Source organism: Pelobates fuscus, chromosome 2 (genome assembly GCF_036172605.1).
Source record: "Pelobates fuscus isolate aPelFus1 chromosome 2, aPelFus1.pri, whole genome shotgun sequence".
Lineage (NCBI taxonomy): Eukaryota > Metazoa > Chordata > Amphibia > Anura > Pelobatidae > Pelobates > Pelobates fuscus.
In genome coordinates this window covers 270,151,991-270,170,554 of record NC_086318.1, presented here as the reverse complement: position 1 = coordinate 270,170,554, position 18,564 = coordinate 270,151,991, and the positions used below count along the sequence as shown (strand labels likewise).

General features: G+C 43.2%; 1 protein-coding gene across 1 annotated transcript in view; it reads right to left on the bottom strand.

Annotated features, from left to right (window-relative positions):
* PCNX2 (pecanex 2) overlaps positions 1–18,564 on the bottom strand; it is a 3,673,975-nt gene that overhangs the window by 2,926,832 nt on the left and 728,579 nt on the right. The window contains exon 8 of the mRNA XM_063443387.1: positions 18,401–18,554. Coding sequence (XP_063299457.1) covers positions 18,401–18,554 — 154 coding nt within the window. The remainder of the gene's footprint in view (positions 1–18,400; positions 18,555–18,564) is intronic.

Sequence of the window (18,564 nt, the reverse complement as noted above, 5' to 3'; positions counted from 1 at the left end):
GTTCAGGTCTTTCTCAAGGTCAATGTACCTAGCTACAAAAGTTATATAGATATATAGGAAATAAGAAAATGTGCTCACCAATCGTGAAGAAACCCCTGAATCCCTTCCTGTTTCACCCGGAAGTGAAACAGGAAGTGAAAACACCACGGTCACGTGATGCGTATATGATGACATGGTGTTGCTAGGATACCGATAAACAAACACAATTATAAGATCGGTATAATGTTCTGGCGTGTATATATCGAGTGTGCCAGTGAAATGCATAAAATCTCTTCATGGACTATCTATCTGTTATCATAGAAATATAGAAATGTAAAGTGCAAAGTGCAATAAGCAAAAAAATTTAAAAAGATGTGAACACAAAATGGAAAAAGATTGTGTTATCATATATAGTATGAAGGTGTCACTTAATACCCAATAAGAAGAGTGACCCAGAATAAGGTGTGTTAAAAGCATTTCACATACCATATCAAGATTATAGGCATTACTTAAAATATCTTACAATTATTATAAATCAATTTAAAGAGGAGAATCAAGGTTATTAAGGCAAAGACTCAGAACACAGAAAAGAACAGCAGGCATGCAAATAGAAAAAAATGTATTCAAAAGACAAATACAGCACATCATATAGATGTCACAGGCAAAATATCTCTAATAGAGTACATTCTATATACAATTATAAACATCTCATTAAATCATAGATCTCATAGATCTCAGAAGCTCACAAAATTAAGACAACAGCAATAAAAAAGCATATCTAAACTAAAAAAATATATATACAACTTATCAAATATTTGCAAAAGAAAAAAACAAGAAGATAGAAAAATCAGGCAAAATTAATCCCGGCGAACATAGCGTGTTCACGTTCGCCACGGATGGCGAACATATGCGATGTTCGGTCCGCCCCCTATTCGTCATCATTGAGTAAACTTTGACCCTGTACCTCACAGTCAGCAGACACATTCCAGCCAATCAGCAGCAGACCCTCCCTCCCAGACCCTCCCACCTCCTGGACAGCATCTATTTTAGATTCATTCGGAAGCTGCATACATTTTTATTTTATTTATTTTTTTATTTATTTTTTAAATTCTTTATTTTTGGAGTGCATAGCGGTATAACAAATGAGCATGTGTTACCCCAACGGCATTCCTCATGCTTTTCAAGTAACAATTGTAACAAAAGGGTATATGTTAATACGTGCACATTTTATATGTTAAATTATTATGAGGTTTGTCAGTCAGATTCAACAACTTGGTAGTGTTTAGACAGGCTTAGACAGTTTAAGAACATCTTTGAATTTAAACAGGCTTAAGCTTACGTCATAGTGAATACGTTATATTAAGCAGTGCGTGAGTATATATATCTACATTTAGATAATTTAAGAACATCTTTGAATTTAAAGCGGTACTGTCATGCCGAATCACGTTTTTTTTTTAACCCCCCTCCCGCCTCCACTACATCCAATTGACCACTTAGTCACCCCCAAATGCCCCAAAACCCCCCAGATTACCTATTTATTAATCTGTATTTTCTGCCTCGATCTATATTCAGGGCGCCGCCATCTTTGTGTGGGTAGGTGAAGTCCCTGAGGCCTTCCCCCGTCCTGCAGAGCTCAGTCTGTACAGAGCCCTCCATGGGTGAAGATGGATTAATTTTTTGAGCGTCGGGCTTTTTCTTTTTCGTCAGGAATTTTTTTTTTTGCGCTCAGGTTTTTTATTTTATTTTTAAGTTCGACAGGTATGATAGCTTTTTATTTGGCCTTTTTTGGGGCTGAAAATTAAGATTTTAGAAAAAAGAAGACGTTGAATGGTAAGTTGAATTTTGCTTTACAGGGTAGTAATTTATTCCCCCCTCACTATTTTTTAGGGTGAGGGGGGTAGGTAGGGGCTTTTTTATTTGGGTAGGGGGGGTGACTAGGGGCTTGGGGACCCCTAGTCACCTTTAATGGGGGGGGGATTTTCATTTAGGGCCCCCACCCGCCGCTCAGGGGTGGGGGCCGGGGGGGACAGTAGGTCCCCCCCTTATTGTTTTTTAGGGCCCCCACCCACCGCGCATGAGCCATTATACTCTGTATATAGAGGGAGCCATGTTTACACGGTATATAGAGGGGAGCCATGTTACACTGTATATAGAGGGGACCCATGTTACTCTGTATATAGAGGGAGCCATGTTACTCTGTGTGGCGAAACCAGCTTCGCCACTGTGAACTGGAGAGGCCTGGTTGCTAGCCTCCTGCCCGCTGACTATGGCCCCTGGACATGCTGCACTTTAAAAACCATATTTGGGCATGTAATAATTTATATTGCTGCTACTGGCCCTTTAAAATCAGCGATGGACATTTTGGGACTACTGTCCCTTTAAGACTGTGAAGCATATTCTATTGTACTGCCTGTATATTGTATATGTATTCATGTGTTACGTTTAACCTGGGTGATATGTATGCAGCATTCATCTGATTGTTCGCTAGAATCACTCCATTCATTATATTGAGTGAAACTACCGAACAACCAGACCACCCAGGAATAAGTGTGCCTCCAATTACCGTTTGCAACAATGTTGCAAACAGGTAATTGGCAATCCATGTAATGTATTCTTTGTCCTCTGGGTGGCCGCCATTCGGGAAACAAACACGTGGCGGCGGCCATCTTAAACTACCGAACAGCGGTGTTTTGCCGTCGAGTGCCTGGAACTGAAATCGGACACTTGACTAGGCAAACACCGCTGAGACCTCCATACTCCCAGAAATTCGTATGGAAACTACCGAATGACCAGCCGTTCGGTAGAAAGAACCCCACAAACAAGGGAATTCATTCAAACCCTCTCCAGGCTCTATAACACAGGCAATTCGTCTGTTTTCATTCCCTTGTTTGTGACCGACCGCAGGGCCAAAATGCATGGAACTGTTTTCGGATACTTTACCCATGCGGTCGGTCAAATCTTTGGAACCTCATATCTCCCGAACCATTCATCCGAATGACCTGATTCTTGGATATGTTGTCCCCCTGAATAAGGGCTATCAGGGGATACCTGTTTTGGAGGTGTAGCATGTGTATTTGGGGTACATCCAGGAATTGGGGAAAAGGGTGTACGGTATAATTGTGTTAAGTGTTAATCTAAGGGGAGGAAATGCGTGGGAGGTACATCCATGCGATTGGTTAATTTCATCCTCCCCCTGGGAGTGTCCTGTATGTACTTGTTTGTAATAAAAGCCAGACTGGGTGTCCCAGTCTAGAGTTCTTGCTTAACCCTCAAAGCGATGTGTCGTCTCGGTCTTTGGGGGAATGGGATTGTATGCTGACTGCCAAGAGTGTAAGCCGATGTCTGCTTTTCTTGTTCAGCTGTTCCAGTGTTCGTGTGGTTCCAGTCGGGAGAATGGTGTTTGTAGTAGCTGCCTGTGCCTCTGGAAAGGGGATTATCGCCTAAACTGGGTTTTATCCTCTTGTAAGTGAAACGGTCCGTTACAATTGGTGGCAAGCGGCGGGATCGTTCCTACAACCAGAGGGACAGCTACAGACAACACTATTTCTGGATTACAAATTGAGGGCAACGCTAGTATCCGTACAGCGACCCTATCTACAAAGGAACTCAGAAAATGGAGGAGAAGTTGCAGGATAGATTGTACGGTTCCGTATTCCGGAGGTCTGGAGCAGTGTCAGAAGAGGACATGTTGATGTACAGAGAGACTGCCAGAGCCAGATTGTGGGACGAAGCCCTAGAGGAAGTACAGTATTCAAGAGGGGATCGGCGCCGCAGCAGAAGGCAGCGAATCCTGGCTCGAATGGCAGAGCGGATGCCCCTCCTGAGGAAAAAGACCGAAGAAGCGTGGGTGACTAGACTCGAGATCTTAGTATATGGAGAACTGGTGCTCGACGACGCATACCAGGCGATACAGTGGTACGCAGCTCAGTGTGTCCCCGAGATGGCAGAGTATGAGTTCCCAGAAGGCGGAGATTACGCTGGCCCTGGCCTATTTTGGGATAATATCGACGATGAGGACTTTGGGACAGCTACCGACTCTCGTTTTTGGGACCTGTGTTACGACCGAGAAGACATGCTGGGTCTCCCTAGCGCTATTGACCTCGAGGCAGACCTACGGTATTTGGTCACCCAGGAATGGAACCTGGAGTGGGATTACCTGCGACTCATCAATGAGGCCCGGGAAGAGACAACCGGCCCTCTTCCCCAACAGCAACCAGCGGGACCCGAGGTAGCGGACCTCCTAGACTGGTCCTGCGAGGATCCCCAGCGGCAGTGTGTATCCCAGGGAGCTGAAGGTGCCGTCCTTCCTCCCCAGCAGCAGATTGTATCCCAGGGAGATGAAGGTGTTGTCCTTCCTCCCCAGCGGCAGGCTGAGTTACAGGGGGCAGAGGTTGTTGTTCCTGCCCCCCAGCAGAAAAGTGATATGCCAGGAAGGCAGTGTGAAGTAAAGGGAGAGGAGAGCAGCGTCCTCCCTCCCCAGCGGCAGTGTGTGTCTCCGGGAGCTGATGGTGTCGTCCTTCCTCCCCAGCGGCAGGCTGAGTTACAGGGGGCAGAGGTTGTTGTTCCTGCCCCCCAGCAGCAAAGTGATATGCCAGGAAGGCAGTGTGAAGTAAAGGGAGAGGAGAGCAGCGTCCTCCCTCCCCAGCGGCAGTGTGTACCCCAGGGAGCTGAAGGTGCCGTCCTTCCTCCCCAGCGGCAGTGTGTCCTGCAGGGAGCAGAGACAGTCAGTCTCGCACCCCAACCGCAGGACAAGGGAATGAAAGGGGAAACAGCTGGTCTCCCTTTTCCCCAGCAGAGAGAGTGGCAGGGAGAGGAGCCTGCTAACCCCTCTCCCCAGCAGCAGTTCACCGTCCAGAGAGAGGAGCTTGTTATACCCTCTCTCCCACGGCAGCCTAACCCACCAAGGGGAGATGTTAAGCCCCACAACTGTGCAGATGGGACTGTAGTCTCTGCACTCACAGCACAAGGGATAGGGACGGTCGGTCCTGTTCCCCAGCCTCAGGGTGATGGATCCAAAGGGGAGACAGTCGGTCTCCCCCTCCGGCAGTCGAGCTGTGCACCTAAAGGGGAGACAGTCAGTCTCCAGCAACCAGGCGCCCACCAGACTACTCCCGTGGTAGTGCTGGCAACCGGACAGAGTACCGCTGGTCTCTGCCCCCTCAGCAACCCACCAAGGCAGCCTACCAGTCTCCCACCCAGCAGCGGTGAAACACCAGAACCTGGACAAAATTCTTCCTCACCCAGATGTAGTAACCGGTTAGTGTGGGTGGGCTGCTCTGTTATTTCTGTTTTGTGGGTGGGTTGCTGGACTAACCAGGGCACTGACCGGCAGAAAGTCAGGTACCCTGTTAGTCTAATTGGCAAAGGGGAGAAATGTGGCGAAACCAGCTTCGCCACTGTGAACTGGAGAGGCCTGGTTGCTAGCCTCCTGCCCGCTGACTATGGCCCCTGGACATGCTGCACTTTAAAAACCATATTTGGGCATGTAATAATTTATATTGCTGCTACTGGCCCTTTAAAATCAGCGATGGACATTTTGGGACTACTGTCCCTTTAAGACTGTGAAGCATATTCTATTGTACTGCCTGTATATTGTATATGTATTCATGTGTTACGTTTAACCTGGGTGATATGTATGCAGCATTCATCTGATTGTTCGCTAGAATCACTCCATTCATTATATTGAGTGAAACTACCGAACAACCAGACCACCCAGGAATAAGTGTGCCTCCAATTACCGTTTGCAACAATGTTGCAAACAGGTAATTGGCAATCCATGTAATGTATTCTTTGTCCTCTGGGTGGCCGCCATTCGGGAAACAAACACGTGGCGGCGGCCATCTTAAACTACCGAACAGCGGTGTTTTGCCGTCGAGTGCCTGGAACTGAAATCGGACACTTGACTAGGCAAACACCGCTGAGACCTCCATACTCCCAGAAATTCGTATGGAAACTACCGAATGACCAGCCGTTCGGTAGAAAGAACCCCACAAACAAGGGAATTCATTCAAACCCTCTCCAGGCTCTATAACACAGGCAATTCGTCTGTTTTCATTCCCTTGTTTGTGACCGACCGCAGGGCCAAAATGCATGGAACTGTTTTCGGATACTTTACCCATGCGGTCGGTCAAATCTTTGGAACCTCATATCTCCCGAACCATTCATCCGAATGACCTGATTCTTGGATATGTTGTCCCCCTGAATAAGGGCTATCAGGGGATACCTGTTTTGGAGGTGTAGCATGTGTATTTGGGGTACATCCAGGAATTGGGGAAAAGGGTGTACGGTATAATTGTGTTAAGTGTTAATCTAAGGGGAGGAAATGCGTGGGAGGTACATCCATGCGATTGGTTAATTTCATCCTCCCCCTGGGAGTGTCCTGTATGTACTTGTTTGTAATAAAAGCCAGACTGGGTGTCCCAGTCTAGAGTTCTTGCTTAACCCTCAAAGCGATGTGTCGTCTCGGTCTTTGGGGGAATGGGATTGTATGCTGACTGCCAAGAGTGTAAGCCGATGTCTGCTTTTCTTGTTCAGCTGTTCCAGTGTTCGTGTGGTTCCAGTCGGGAGAATGGTGTTTGTAGTAGCTGCCTGTGCCTCTGGAAAGGGGATTATCGCCTAAACTGGGTTTTATCCTCTTGTAAGTGAAACGGTCCGTTACACTCTGTATATAGATGGGGGCCAGGGCCGGCGCTACCATAAGGCGGCACAAGCGGCCGCCTTAGGGCGCATGGACCCGAGGGGCGCAAAAATGTCCAAGTGACCTGCGGGAGCACGGAGAACTCCGCTCCCGCCGGTCAATTACTGCAGCAATTTGCTCAGCTGGCTGGGAAAAGTGCAGCCACTGAGGGAGGGGGGCGGAGCACCGAGGAGCGACCGAGGCGAATCTCGTCCTGAGCTACAGGCTGCTGGGATATGTGACATCATATCCCGGCAGCCAACTGCTGTGGAGAGAGGAGGAAAGCAGTGCAGCGGGACCTATGTTTAGCAATTATAAGAAACAGTAAGTCTGTGTGTGTAAGAGTTAGTGTGTGTATGTGTTAGAGCCAGTGTGTGTGTGTGTGTAAGAGTTAGTGTGTGTGTGTATGTGTTAGAGCCAGTGTGTGTATGTAAGAGTTAGTGTGTGTGTGTGTTAGAGCCAGTGTGTGTGTGTAAGGGTTAGTGTGTGTGTTAGAGCCAGTGTGTGTGTGTGTTAGAGACAGTGTGTGTATGTAAGAGTTAGTGTGTGTGTGTGTTAGAGCCAGTGTGTGTGTGTTAGAGCCAGTGTGTGTGTGTGTGTAAGAGTTAGTGTGTGTGTTAGAGCCAGTGTGTGTGTGTGTTAGAGCCAGTGTGTGTGTGTGTGTTAGAGCCAGTGTGTGTGTGTGTGTTAGAGCCAGTGTGTGTATGTAAGAGTTAGTGTGTGTGTGTGTTAGAGCCAGTGTGTGCGTGTAAGAGTTAGTGTGTGTGTGTGTGTGTAAGAGTTAGTGTGTGTGTAAGAGACTGTGTGTGTGTAACAGCCAGTGAGTGTGTATTAGCAGTGTGTGTAAGAGACTGTTTGTGTGTGTCTGTTAGAGCCAGTGAGTGTGTATTAGCAGTGCAAGTGTGTAAGAGACTGTGTGTGTGTGTGTATAAGCAGTGTGTGTGTGTAAGCAGTATGTGTGTAATGGTCAGTGTGTGTTTGTGTATGAGCGAGTGAGTGTGTGACGCAAGGGGGTAAAGAAAATTGGGATGAAGACACAAAACACATAAAAAAGAATGCCAAACAGGGGATACAATATACAAAAAGGGAAAACAAGAGAAAAAGGTGGTAAGATGCACAAAAGGGGCAAAAGAATGGGTAAGAGGGGCAAAAGTGGTAATATTAGATAGACAGGTGAAGATAAATTTTGGGGGCAGCAAAATTTGTCTTCGCCTGTGTAGACAGAAGTCCTTGCACCGGCCCTGAGGGGGGCCATGTTACTCTGTATATAGAGGGAGCCATGTTTATACGGTATATAGAGGGGAGCCATGTTACACGGTATATAGAGGGGAGCCATGTTTCTCTGTATATAGAGAGGAGCCATGTTTACACTGTATATAGAGGGGAGCCATGTTACTCTGTATATAGAGGGAGCCATGTTTACACGGTATATAGAGGGGAGCCATGTCACTGTGAAGCGGGCGTAACTCTTACACTACCTGATCGATATAACATCATACCTGATGTTTTAAAGCATGTTATTCCAAACAATTTAGGAATGTTATGATTTATGCCCTTTATGGATTAAAACCATGTTACCCTTCTTATAAATGGTAACATCCAAAAATTGAATTGACTTTGGTGACTTAAAACAACTGGTATAGGTGATTGATTTATTTCCTTAATCATTTGCTCCAGATCCATAGTAGTGCCTGTCCAAATCATAAAAAGATCATCCACAAAACGATAATAGTGTTGGATGCAATGCCCAAATTTTGCCAAAATATGGTTGCGTTCAAAGGTGTACATGAAGGCGTTGGCATATGATGACAGTTGTCACCAAATTGATGAAAAGTAAATTCAATTTTTGGATGTTACCATTTATAAGAAGGGAAACAATTTGTTTAATCTATATCGTAAAAACACTGATCGCAATACCCTTCTCTCTGCTTCCAGTTTCCATCCACAACAACTTAAGAAATCATTACCAATCTCTCAATTTCTAAGAACATTGAGAAACAACACAGAAACAGAAAAACGTAAAATTCAACTTGATGAGATGTGGGATAGATTTCGTGTACGTGAGTACCATCCACATACCCTCCAATTAGCACAGACCAAAGCCTTGGAAATATGGAATCGAGAAAAACTGAATGACAAAATTGAGAAGGCACAACAAGAACCAAGAATTTATCTTCCCATGACCTTTCACACAGGGACATCGAAAGTAAGACAATCCATTCGAAAACATCGGGATATACTACGATCAGATAAGTCATTACCATATTTATGGATACTCCAGTCATCAGCTATAGAAGGAATAAAAACTTAAAGGACCTGGTGGTGAAAAGTGATCCGATAATTTGTCACCAAGAAAGGCTGCTACAAATGCAGTGGATGTGTGACATGTGGTCACATGGTCAGTGGCACGACCTTTGCACATCCCCATAGTGGTCAGAGAATGAAAATATCACATTACATCACTTGTACCACTGACCATGTGATATACATGATCACATGCCCTTGTGGACTCTCATTTGTGGGTAAGACCGATTTGACATTAAGAGAACGCATAAGGGGACATCGGTCAACCATAACTACAGCGTTTAGGGATCCATACAGCGACAAGCCAGTTGCCAAACATTTTTTACATATGCAACACAGACTCCCTATGCTACGTTTTATGGCCATTGACCATTTCCCCCCGATGCCTAGAGGAGGCGATAGATCAAAGAAGCTACTTCAATGTGAGGCACAATGGATTCATCTATTAGATACAGTGACACCAAGAGGACTTAATGAAAATATTGTGCTCTCCATGTTTCTTTAATATTATTTTGGTCTTTTTCTTCATCTTTATTTACTATTTTATTATTATTATTTTTATTTTTATTATCTTTTTTATTATTATTATTATTATTATTATTTGGTTTACTTTAGTACATTTGTGGATAATTTTTGCCTGTTTTTCTATCTTTTTGGGTTTTTTTTGCAAATATTTGATAAGTTGTATATATATATTTTCAGTTTAGATATGCTTTTTGATTGCTTTGTCTTAATATTGTGAGCTTCTGAGATCTATGAGATCTATGATTTAATGAGATGTTTATAATTGTATATAGAATGTTCTCTATTAGAGATATTTTGCCTGTGACATCTATATGATGTGCTGTAGTTGTCCTTTGACTCAATCTTTTCTATTTGCATGCCTGCTGTTCTTTTGTGTGTTCTGAGTCTTTGCCTTAATAGCCTTGATTCTCCTCTTTAAATTGATTTATAATAATTATAAGATATTTTAAGTAATGCCCATAATCTTGATATGGTGTGTGAAATGCTTTTAACACACCTTATTCTGGGTCACTCTTCTTATTGGGTATTAAGTGACACCTTTATAGTACATATGATGACACAATCTTTTTCTATTTTTTGTTCACATCTTTTTATATATTTTTGCTTATTGCACTTTGCAATTTATATTTCTATATTTCTATGATAACAGATAGATAGTCCATGAAGAGATTTTATGCATTTCACTGGCACACTCGATATATACACGCCAGAACATTATACCGATCTTATAATTGTGTTTGTTTGTCGGTATCCTAGCAACACCATGTCATCACATACGCATCACGTGACCGTGGTGTTTTCACTGCCTGTTTCACTTCCGGGTGTGCACAAAGGGATTCAGGGGTTTCTTCACGAGTGGTGAGTACATTTTCTTATTTCCTATATATATAACTTTTGTAGCTAGGTACATTGACCTTGAGAAAGACCCGAACGGGTCGAAACGTCGGCTATTTTTTAATGCTATACCTATTGGAATAAACTACCCTTTTTTTCATCTACCAAGTGCTTGGAGTGCATCTCTTTATTTCTGTTTATATATTTTCAACGTAGGATTGCACCCAGGCTACATTGAACTATACACATGAAAGGGTGAGTGCGAAGAAACACTGTTTGAAAATAAATAAATATATATATATATATATATATATATATATATTATTCTAATTTTTAAACTCAGAATTAGTATTGCAAAAAAAATATTGATGTTACGTAGCCATTAGGTCAGGTAATGTAGCAACATATTAATGCTAGCACTCTGATAGGCAGCATTTCCCTGCTGCTCTAGCTATCTGAATGGCTTTCCCAAATTATTTTTGGAACCAAAGAGCTAGACAGCAGCATGAACTAAATTTTGATGACCAAATTAATTTTTTCTGCTAAACAGTTCCCAAAGAACTAATTTTTTTTTTACTTGGAGCAAAAGTTAAAATAACATATATTGTTATTGTGAATGTATCTAGTCAAGTAGTGCAAATGTGGGTAGGCTAACCGAATTCTGTCAGTAATTGGTGATGGTAAATATCACAATTGCCATTCCACTCAGAATTCATACATTTCCACAGCATTTTGTCCAACTGTATAAAATCCAGTGTTTAGTGAACTACCCTATGAATTTTGTTTCTGGAAAAAAAATGGTTTACCAAACAAATTATCTCCACTGTGCGCAAGTCTAGTGTGTATGTGTATATATATATATATAAGGTGCTTATAAATGTAGGATAGTAAAAAGGGGCAAGTCGGTTGTGGTGTGCCGGAACCGACGATGAGGTAGGCCTTGTGACAGATCCCCCTGTTTTGCATTGGATCTGCAATCTATGTTGTATCAGCCAACGTCCATGTTACCTGGGAACCTCTACCCTTTGTTTTATTCTATGATGTCCCATCATCCACCTTGCCTTGCACTTAAAGACAAAAAAATGTTTCTGGCCCTTTAATTGTGTTGTGCAAAGAATGGGTACGTTTGCATACAGCCGAAGTGCCGAAGTAGTCGAAGTGGCCGCCATTAGACAATCGAACACGTGGCAGCGGCCATTTTAATGCAGTCGAACGCGGTCAGCCACACATTTGAATGAACACCGCTGACCTGTACCTTCCCCTACCCTTCGACACTGCCACTGGAGACTAAGTCCCGTTCGAAGATTCGAACACCCGTTCGAACGGGACTTTGTCATCTTTTCATGGGAAATAGACTGCCACTCGACTAACGACCACCGCAGAAGTTTAACCCTGTTCTACTTCGACGCTTCGACAGAAGTCGAAGTGCGTTTAACTATTCGAACGCCGCCTTGTCAATTTTCAAGGCAAAAAAACTTTTTCAATATCTCTGGAACCACTGAACCGATTTATACACATTTTTGATATGTTTGTCCCCAAGTTGTGTGGTTCATAAAAATGAATGAATGTGATACAAAATCATGAAGTTATAAAAATGTATAAAAATGTATAAGTTTTAGCTTGGAGATAATTGAGTAGATACAGTAAGAAACTCAATTATCTCCCAAGCAGAGGGGAGGGAATATGTGGGATGTAACCATTATCTGGTTGGTGAATGTCTAATTGCCTGTGGGCATCTCCCTTGCAGGGAAGCACTGCATAAAAGCAGAGTACCTGCCATTAAACATCAGTTCTACTTCACCCTCAATCTAAAGTCCTGTCTATTATTGGGGGTAACCGCTATACAGCTATTCACACTAGCTCTTGTAAGAGCTTCTTCACTTGGAATACGACTGGATGCTGAGAATCCTCCTCACTGATCGGGAAAAGGACACCCTCCAGCGGTCGAAACCCCTCTGCAACACGGGGTAATCGCTACAGACCTGAGAATGAAGAGGGCCTACCCAGGAAAAAGAAATAGAAAGGAAATAAATGTTAAAATGTGGTGTGGTGGGAGGGTCCTTCAACGCTGACCTCGAACGGTAAGGAGCAAGGTAAGGGGAGTGCCTTAAGTTGGCTAGAAGTGGATACCAGCACCTCCAACAAATCCAGGCCAAATTGCCTTAATACTTGTGTAAGGTGCTTATGATAGTACAGTGTGAAATACCATAATTAAATGTAGCATAGTAAAAAGGGGCAAGTCGGTTGTGGTGTGCCGGAACCGACGATGAGGTAGGCCTAAGAAAGTAGAGGGCAAAAATTAAGTAATCAACTTTATTACAGACAACCAATACAGATACATTTATCAACCAGACATGTTTTTGAAAGCATCCCTTACTTCTTGTACTGGGTTTGGTATGTATCGTGAGTAAGCAGATGACTTCCAGCGCCCCAGTGTTTTTATAACATGAATTGGAATGTTGACACTGGAGGCTGTGGATGCTGCTCCTATGCGGAAGGAGTGCCCTGAGTAGTTAGCTGCGTTGAGGCGCAGTTGAGTGAGCAAGGACCTAACGTAGGTCATGAAGGTTGTAGTGGTGAGTACTGAACCTTGTGATATTAGTAATGGTTGTGATGGTAGTAAATTATGATGCTGTATGTATGCATCAAGAACCCTGATGGAACACCACATGTTGTGTGTGGGATAGTATGGAATGTGTACTGATATGTCCTGACTGATTTTGGAGTGAGGTAAAGTTAGGATGTAATGATCCATGTGTTTTGTTAAGTGGGAATAGAGGAGAATAGGAGTAGATTGTGTTGTGGTGGTTGTAGTGAACTCTCTAGGTCTTAGAAATCCATAGAAAGCTATGTATATTGCTGCTTTGATGACATAATTTGTATTGGTGTCAAAAGGTTTTAAATCAAGCAGGTTAGACAATGCTTTGAATATATGGTTATCTATAGGTAGCCTCTGTGATGTACGCGTGGGTTCAGATTTCTGAATGCCTCTGAGTATTATCTTAATCTGGTGAGAGGCCATGAAACTAGTGTTGTTTGGGTGTAAGATTAGCATATGGTGTAGAATGCCAGTGAGTTAGAGTTTGATGGTGTTATATGACATTTTAAGTTTAAGGTGGCAAAAAGAAGCAAAACCCCCAAAAGATGTCATAACAAATGGTTGCATGATGTTATGTTCCAGAAGGAATCTATGAAATAGTGTAAAAGCCCTGTTGTATGTTTTGTGTGTATTTTTTGATAGTGCCAATTGAGACAATGTCCTGCTATGATGCATGATGGTTTCTTGTCCAGTATGAGTTGTTGAAATGTTGGAGTGATGGTTGCTGTGGGCGCAGCTGACGGGAGTGCTTGATGAAAAGCCTGAAATTTAAAACGAGACAAATTGTCAGCAGCTGTGTTATATATACCTGGAACATGGAAGCAATATAGAAAGAAATTATGACAAGCTGCCAACCAAGTGAGTTTCCTTAGAAACCTCATGATCGTAAGGGATTTGGAACGACCTTTGTTAATGATGTGACAGGTTGCCTGGTTGTCTGAGTAACAACGAACTGGCATATTAGCTTATAAATGACCCCATGCTACGGCAGCCACCACGATGGGATAGATCTCAAAGAGAGCTGAGGTAGTGGAAAAACCTTCCAAATCCTGAACTGCTGTAGGCCAGCTGCCAAAAAGCCATTTGTTCCCAAAAATTGCTGCAAAACCTGTGGTAGATGCCACATCTGACCAAATGGTAGGAGATGAGTCAGTCAATTGAGGGAGGAACATACTTTTACCATTCCAAGTAGTTAAAAATCTCTTCCACATGTTTAGGTCTGCTGTAGCTTGGTTATCTAAGGACAACCTGTGTGTGTCATGTAGGAAACGTGGAAAAAGGTAAAATAGTCGTAAAATGAAGGAACAGCCTTGAGGTATGTTACGCATAGCAAAATTTAGTGATCCCAGCAGGGACTGTAGCTCTTTGCGGTTGCAAGTACCGAGCTGAAGATAGCTGTTGATGTAAGTAAGAATGTTCTCTATCTTGTTGTGTGGTAGGCTTGCTTGCATTGTGGCTGAGTATAATTGAATACCCAGAAAAGTGATAATCGTGCCTGGCCCCTCTGTTTTCTTAGGGAATATTGGTACACCTAGTTGCTCAAATAGCTTGGTTGTAGCTTTGAGGCTACTAGGAGGGGAAGTATTCTCCTCGACCAGTAAGAAATCGTCCAGGTAATGTAATACCGTAGGGCATCTGGCTATGTTCAATAGTAACCAGCACAATGCTTCGGCAAATGTGTCGAAAATAGCTGGGTTACTTTTGGACCCAAAAGTTAAACAGGAGAAAACATAGTAGTTCCCGGCCCACTTGATGCCATGCAGGTGCCACAGTGTGGGGTGGATTGGCAGTAATTTAAAGGCATTAGTAATATCGGTCTTACTAAGCCAGACTCCAATCCCTGCTTGTATGATAGCGGTAATGGCGTGATCTATGGTGGTATATTGCAGGGAGAATTCCTCGGAGGGTATGAGGGAGTTAAGACTGGGGTTGGCCGATGAGTGTGGTGCCGAAAAGTCAATGATGAGTCTCTGTTTAAGGGAAGATTTCCCTGTGACAATACCAATGGGGTTAGTTCGCCATTCTATGAATGGTGGAGTTTTGAAAGGCCCCAGTACGAAACCCTCAGCCACTTCTTGAGCTATGAGAGTGTCAAACGCTGTGGGGTTGTGTTGTGCGGATTGTAGATTAGGGCATTCCAGAGTCCTGGATGGTGTGTGTAGAATACCTGTGTGGAAGCCTTCTGTTAAACCAGAGATAAGAAAGTCTACCAGGTGTCTAGACGGGTGATGAGACATAAATGCAGTAAATACTGGCATATTAATGGATGTTAGGTAAGGCTTGGAATACATTTTATCTGGACACATGGTTTTTGCATGTGCCCTAAAACATTTTAAACAGATATGCAATAATAATCTACATCCACTATAACTGCAAGACCCAACATTGAAGTTATTACATATCTGGGACTTGCCCAGAAACTTGATTGGGCGTCCCAGTTTGTCTCTTGACAATTTCTCTGGAACACCAGAGGAACTAGCTCCTTGCGTGGAGGCATGTTTGTCCGCCGTGTTGGTACAGAAATTTGTAGTATGGGCTGTAGAGGAGCAGTAGGCACAAGCCGGTGTTCTTAGACCTGCAAAGTGTCTGCAAAATATGATATGTTCCATACTGGGAGAAGGCTCCAGACACTTTTGCAGAAAAAGACCTATGGTAATCATAAAAGGCTGAACCACCATATTTGTTGCCCAGGTCTACCAGCTTGTGCATAGAAAGATCAAACTCCTCTCTTCTATTGGGATAGACCGCACAGATGACATCCGGGTAAATACCAAAATCCAGGACAAACTCAGGGATAGTCAGTTTCCTGTTTAGGCGGGCATCCCTAGATCTGACAACAACAGACACATCATCATAAGTGTAAGTTTTATTTTCTACAATATCCTGGGAGGCAATCTGCAGGGAAGCCAGGTTGACATCTTTACCTTCCAGGATGTCTTTTTTAATGTGCTCAGGGATCATATGAGCAGGGCTTACTTCCTGGTCTTCCAGGGTGATGGCTGGTGCAACTAATAGCAAGTCGGCTGGTGCTTGTGAAGCAGCAGCGGGTGGCCCTGCTAGAGTAAGGGTCGTGGTGACCAACTCAAGTTTCTCCAGCCTGGAGTTGACCTTGTTCATGGACGCCATGAGTGAAGACAACATGGAATGTATGTCTCCTGGGTTGGACTGGCTAGGTCCTTCCCCGGCATCCATGTTGTTTGTTGAAGTGCGTAGCAGTTTGAAAAGTTCTGCTTTCCTCGCTGTAGCGGGGTAGGGGATTTGCCATCTCCTCAATTCTGTAGTTATACGAGGGATCGTCCAGGATCTGATCAATGCTGGACTAGCTACATCTCCTCCTTGTGTGGGAGTGATAGCTCTAGCCGGGGTGCTAGGCAGGGAGAAATCCTCTACCCCTTCCTGAGACATACTACAAACAAAACAATTAATTTGTGTATGAAAACCACCAAATCGTACTAGCAGGCTAGCTAAGCCGGATGGCGAAACATTACACTTGTTTGGTGACAGGTGAGGCCCTACTAATTGCCAAGCAGCTTGAGAGGCTCTATCTATGCGTTGGCGCGAGGTGATTTGAGGCCACCCGTCGTAGTGGCAGGAGTTTTTGGCCTCTCGGTGACTGTAAGACAGAAAAACAGGGGAAGGGAGTGACAGGTGAGTCCCTCTCTATGCAACATGCGAGGCGGCTAGCTACCATGTGGTCCGATGGGTGTTTGCCTCTGAAACGTTGAGGTGGGGTGTTGGCCTCGCGGGACCACTAACTGATGGCAACTGCCAAGAAGGGGTAAATACCTATATGTACCTGGCAGTATGAAAAATCTCACAGGAAAAAACGTGTGGTGCAAATATATTTAAGCTGGACAGCCTGAACCAGGTAAAAAGAGAGTAGTGGACTGTGGGAAAGAAATAGACTGTGTAGCGTGTACCAGCGATGTTTTTTAAGGCTTGCTGGCGTATGACTTGTAAAATGAAATGTAGTGATATGCCATGGGAATATAAATGTGTTACCAAGGAAAAGTGATGCCGTGGCTTTAATACAAAAATCTGTCTGAAACAGTGGGGAATGTATGATGGGTGTCCAGTAAAATAAGAGGAAGGGTTGAGGGAAGCCGCGGCCTATGTATAAACAGCATATGTGTTATATAATAAAAAACAGTGTGTAAGGGAAAACATAATGCTTTAAAATTATGTAAGATATATATATATATATATGTATGTATGTATGTATGTATGTGTATATATATATGTATGTATATATGTATATGTATGTATATTACTGTGCAGTAAAAGACGTATGGATGGTTGGATCAGTACGTGTGATTCAACCCGAGCATGCATGAAAAGGAAAAATGTATCCTTAAGTATGTGTCATAGTTTAAAACACAGAAATGAGGCCTGTAGCATAGGCTGAACCAATTTAAATGAAATGGATAAGTATGGAAAAACTCCTGAAAGTGTGGGAGTCAAAATGATCCATACCGATATGTTAGCTGGTTTCATGCACATTGATAGAATATTGATACCTTTAAACAGAAATGGAAATAATATGTCTATTTAAACAAGCAAATCATTAACCAAATGTTATATACATGAAATGATGAAATGTAACTCATGAAAGGATTTATGCGAAATACATAGCAAGACAACCAAAACCCAATATGAAGGGAAACAGAAGCTAGGACGAATAGTTTAACCGTATGAATTTTATGCGAACAGCATGCGTGCTTAAGTATATCATGAATAAAGTGCCGAATGGCAAAACAACCGAAATGATAACTGTTCAGTGTAGCAAGGGAACAGTTATGTGCGAAATGATCACTTAACTAATACACATGATTTAGCCGAATAACCGTACGAAATGAAGCCGCGAACGGCTTGTGTAATTGCGGCATAGCAGGGAAAACCCGTAAAGAGAGGACCCGTGCTGTAACGTGCGCCGTGGGAACCGATCCTGGCGTGACAGGTAGGTCTAACTTACGGTTTAGGAGTCCCTGGGACGATCTACGATGAAGACCGGGGTAAGAAGCTGGACGGACAGAAAAGGTCTGCAACAGGATTCCTGGACACAGCTTGCCGCGGAGAAACTCGTGGATAAGAAAACCAAGATGGCGTCTGAGAGAACCCGGAAGTGGATCCTCATTCAACGCTGACCTCGAACGGTAAGGAGCAAGGTAAGGGGAGTGCCTTAAGTAGGCTAGGAGTGGATACCAGCACCTCCCACAAATCCAGGCCAAATTGCCTTAATACATATAGACTGCTGCTCTACATAAGCATGAGTTTTTAGTAACAATTTCTCCCGTATTTTTTTTTTCCAGGTTTTTTTTTTTTTATATTGTGATTTTTGGTTTGAATCTGAACAAATGCCCATAATATCAGTTGTCTGAAATGTTTTAAATGTAACACTAACTTTTGGTAAATTTTGGAATGCTTTCTTTCACTTGTTATCTGAATAGGTTGTCAAATATGATATTAACAGTATAATACCTTACCTTAAGGAGAGAAAACTGACAACTGGCTATAACAACACAGAACTGTAAAATCCAAATGTCTTTAAAAAGACCATGGTTCAGAACCCAGAATCCAAGAAATGACACCATGATGGCTAGAAATACAATGAGTATATTCTCTTCAAAATCTTCAGTTCTGTAGCACA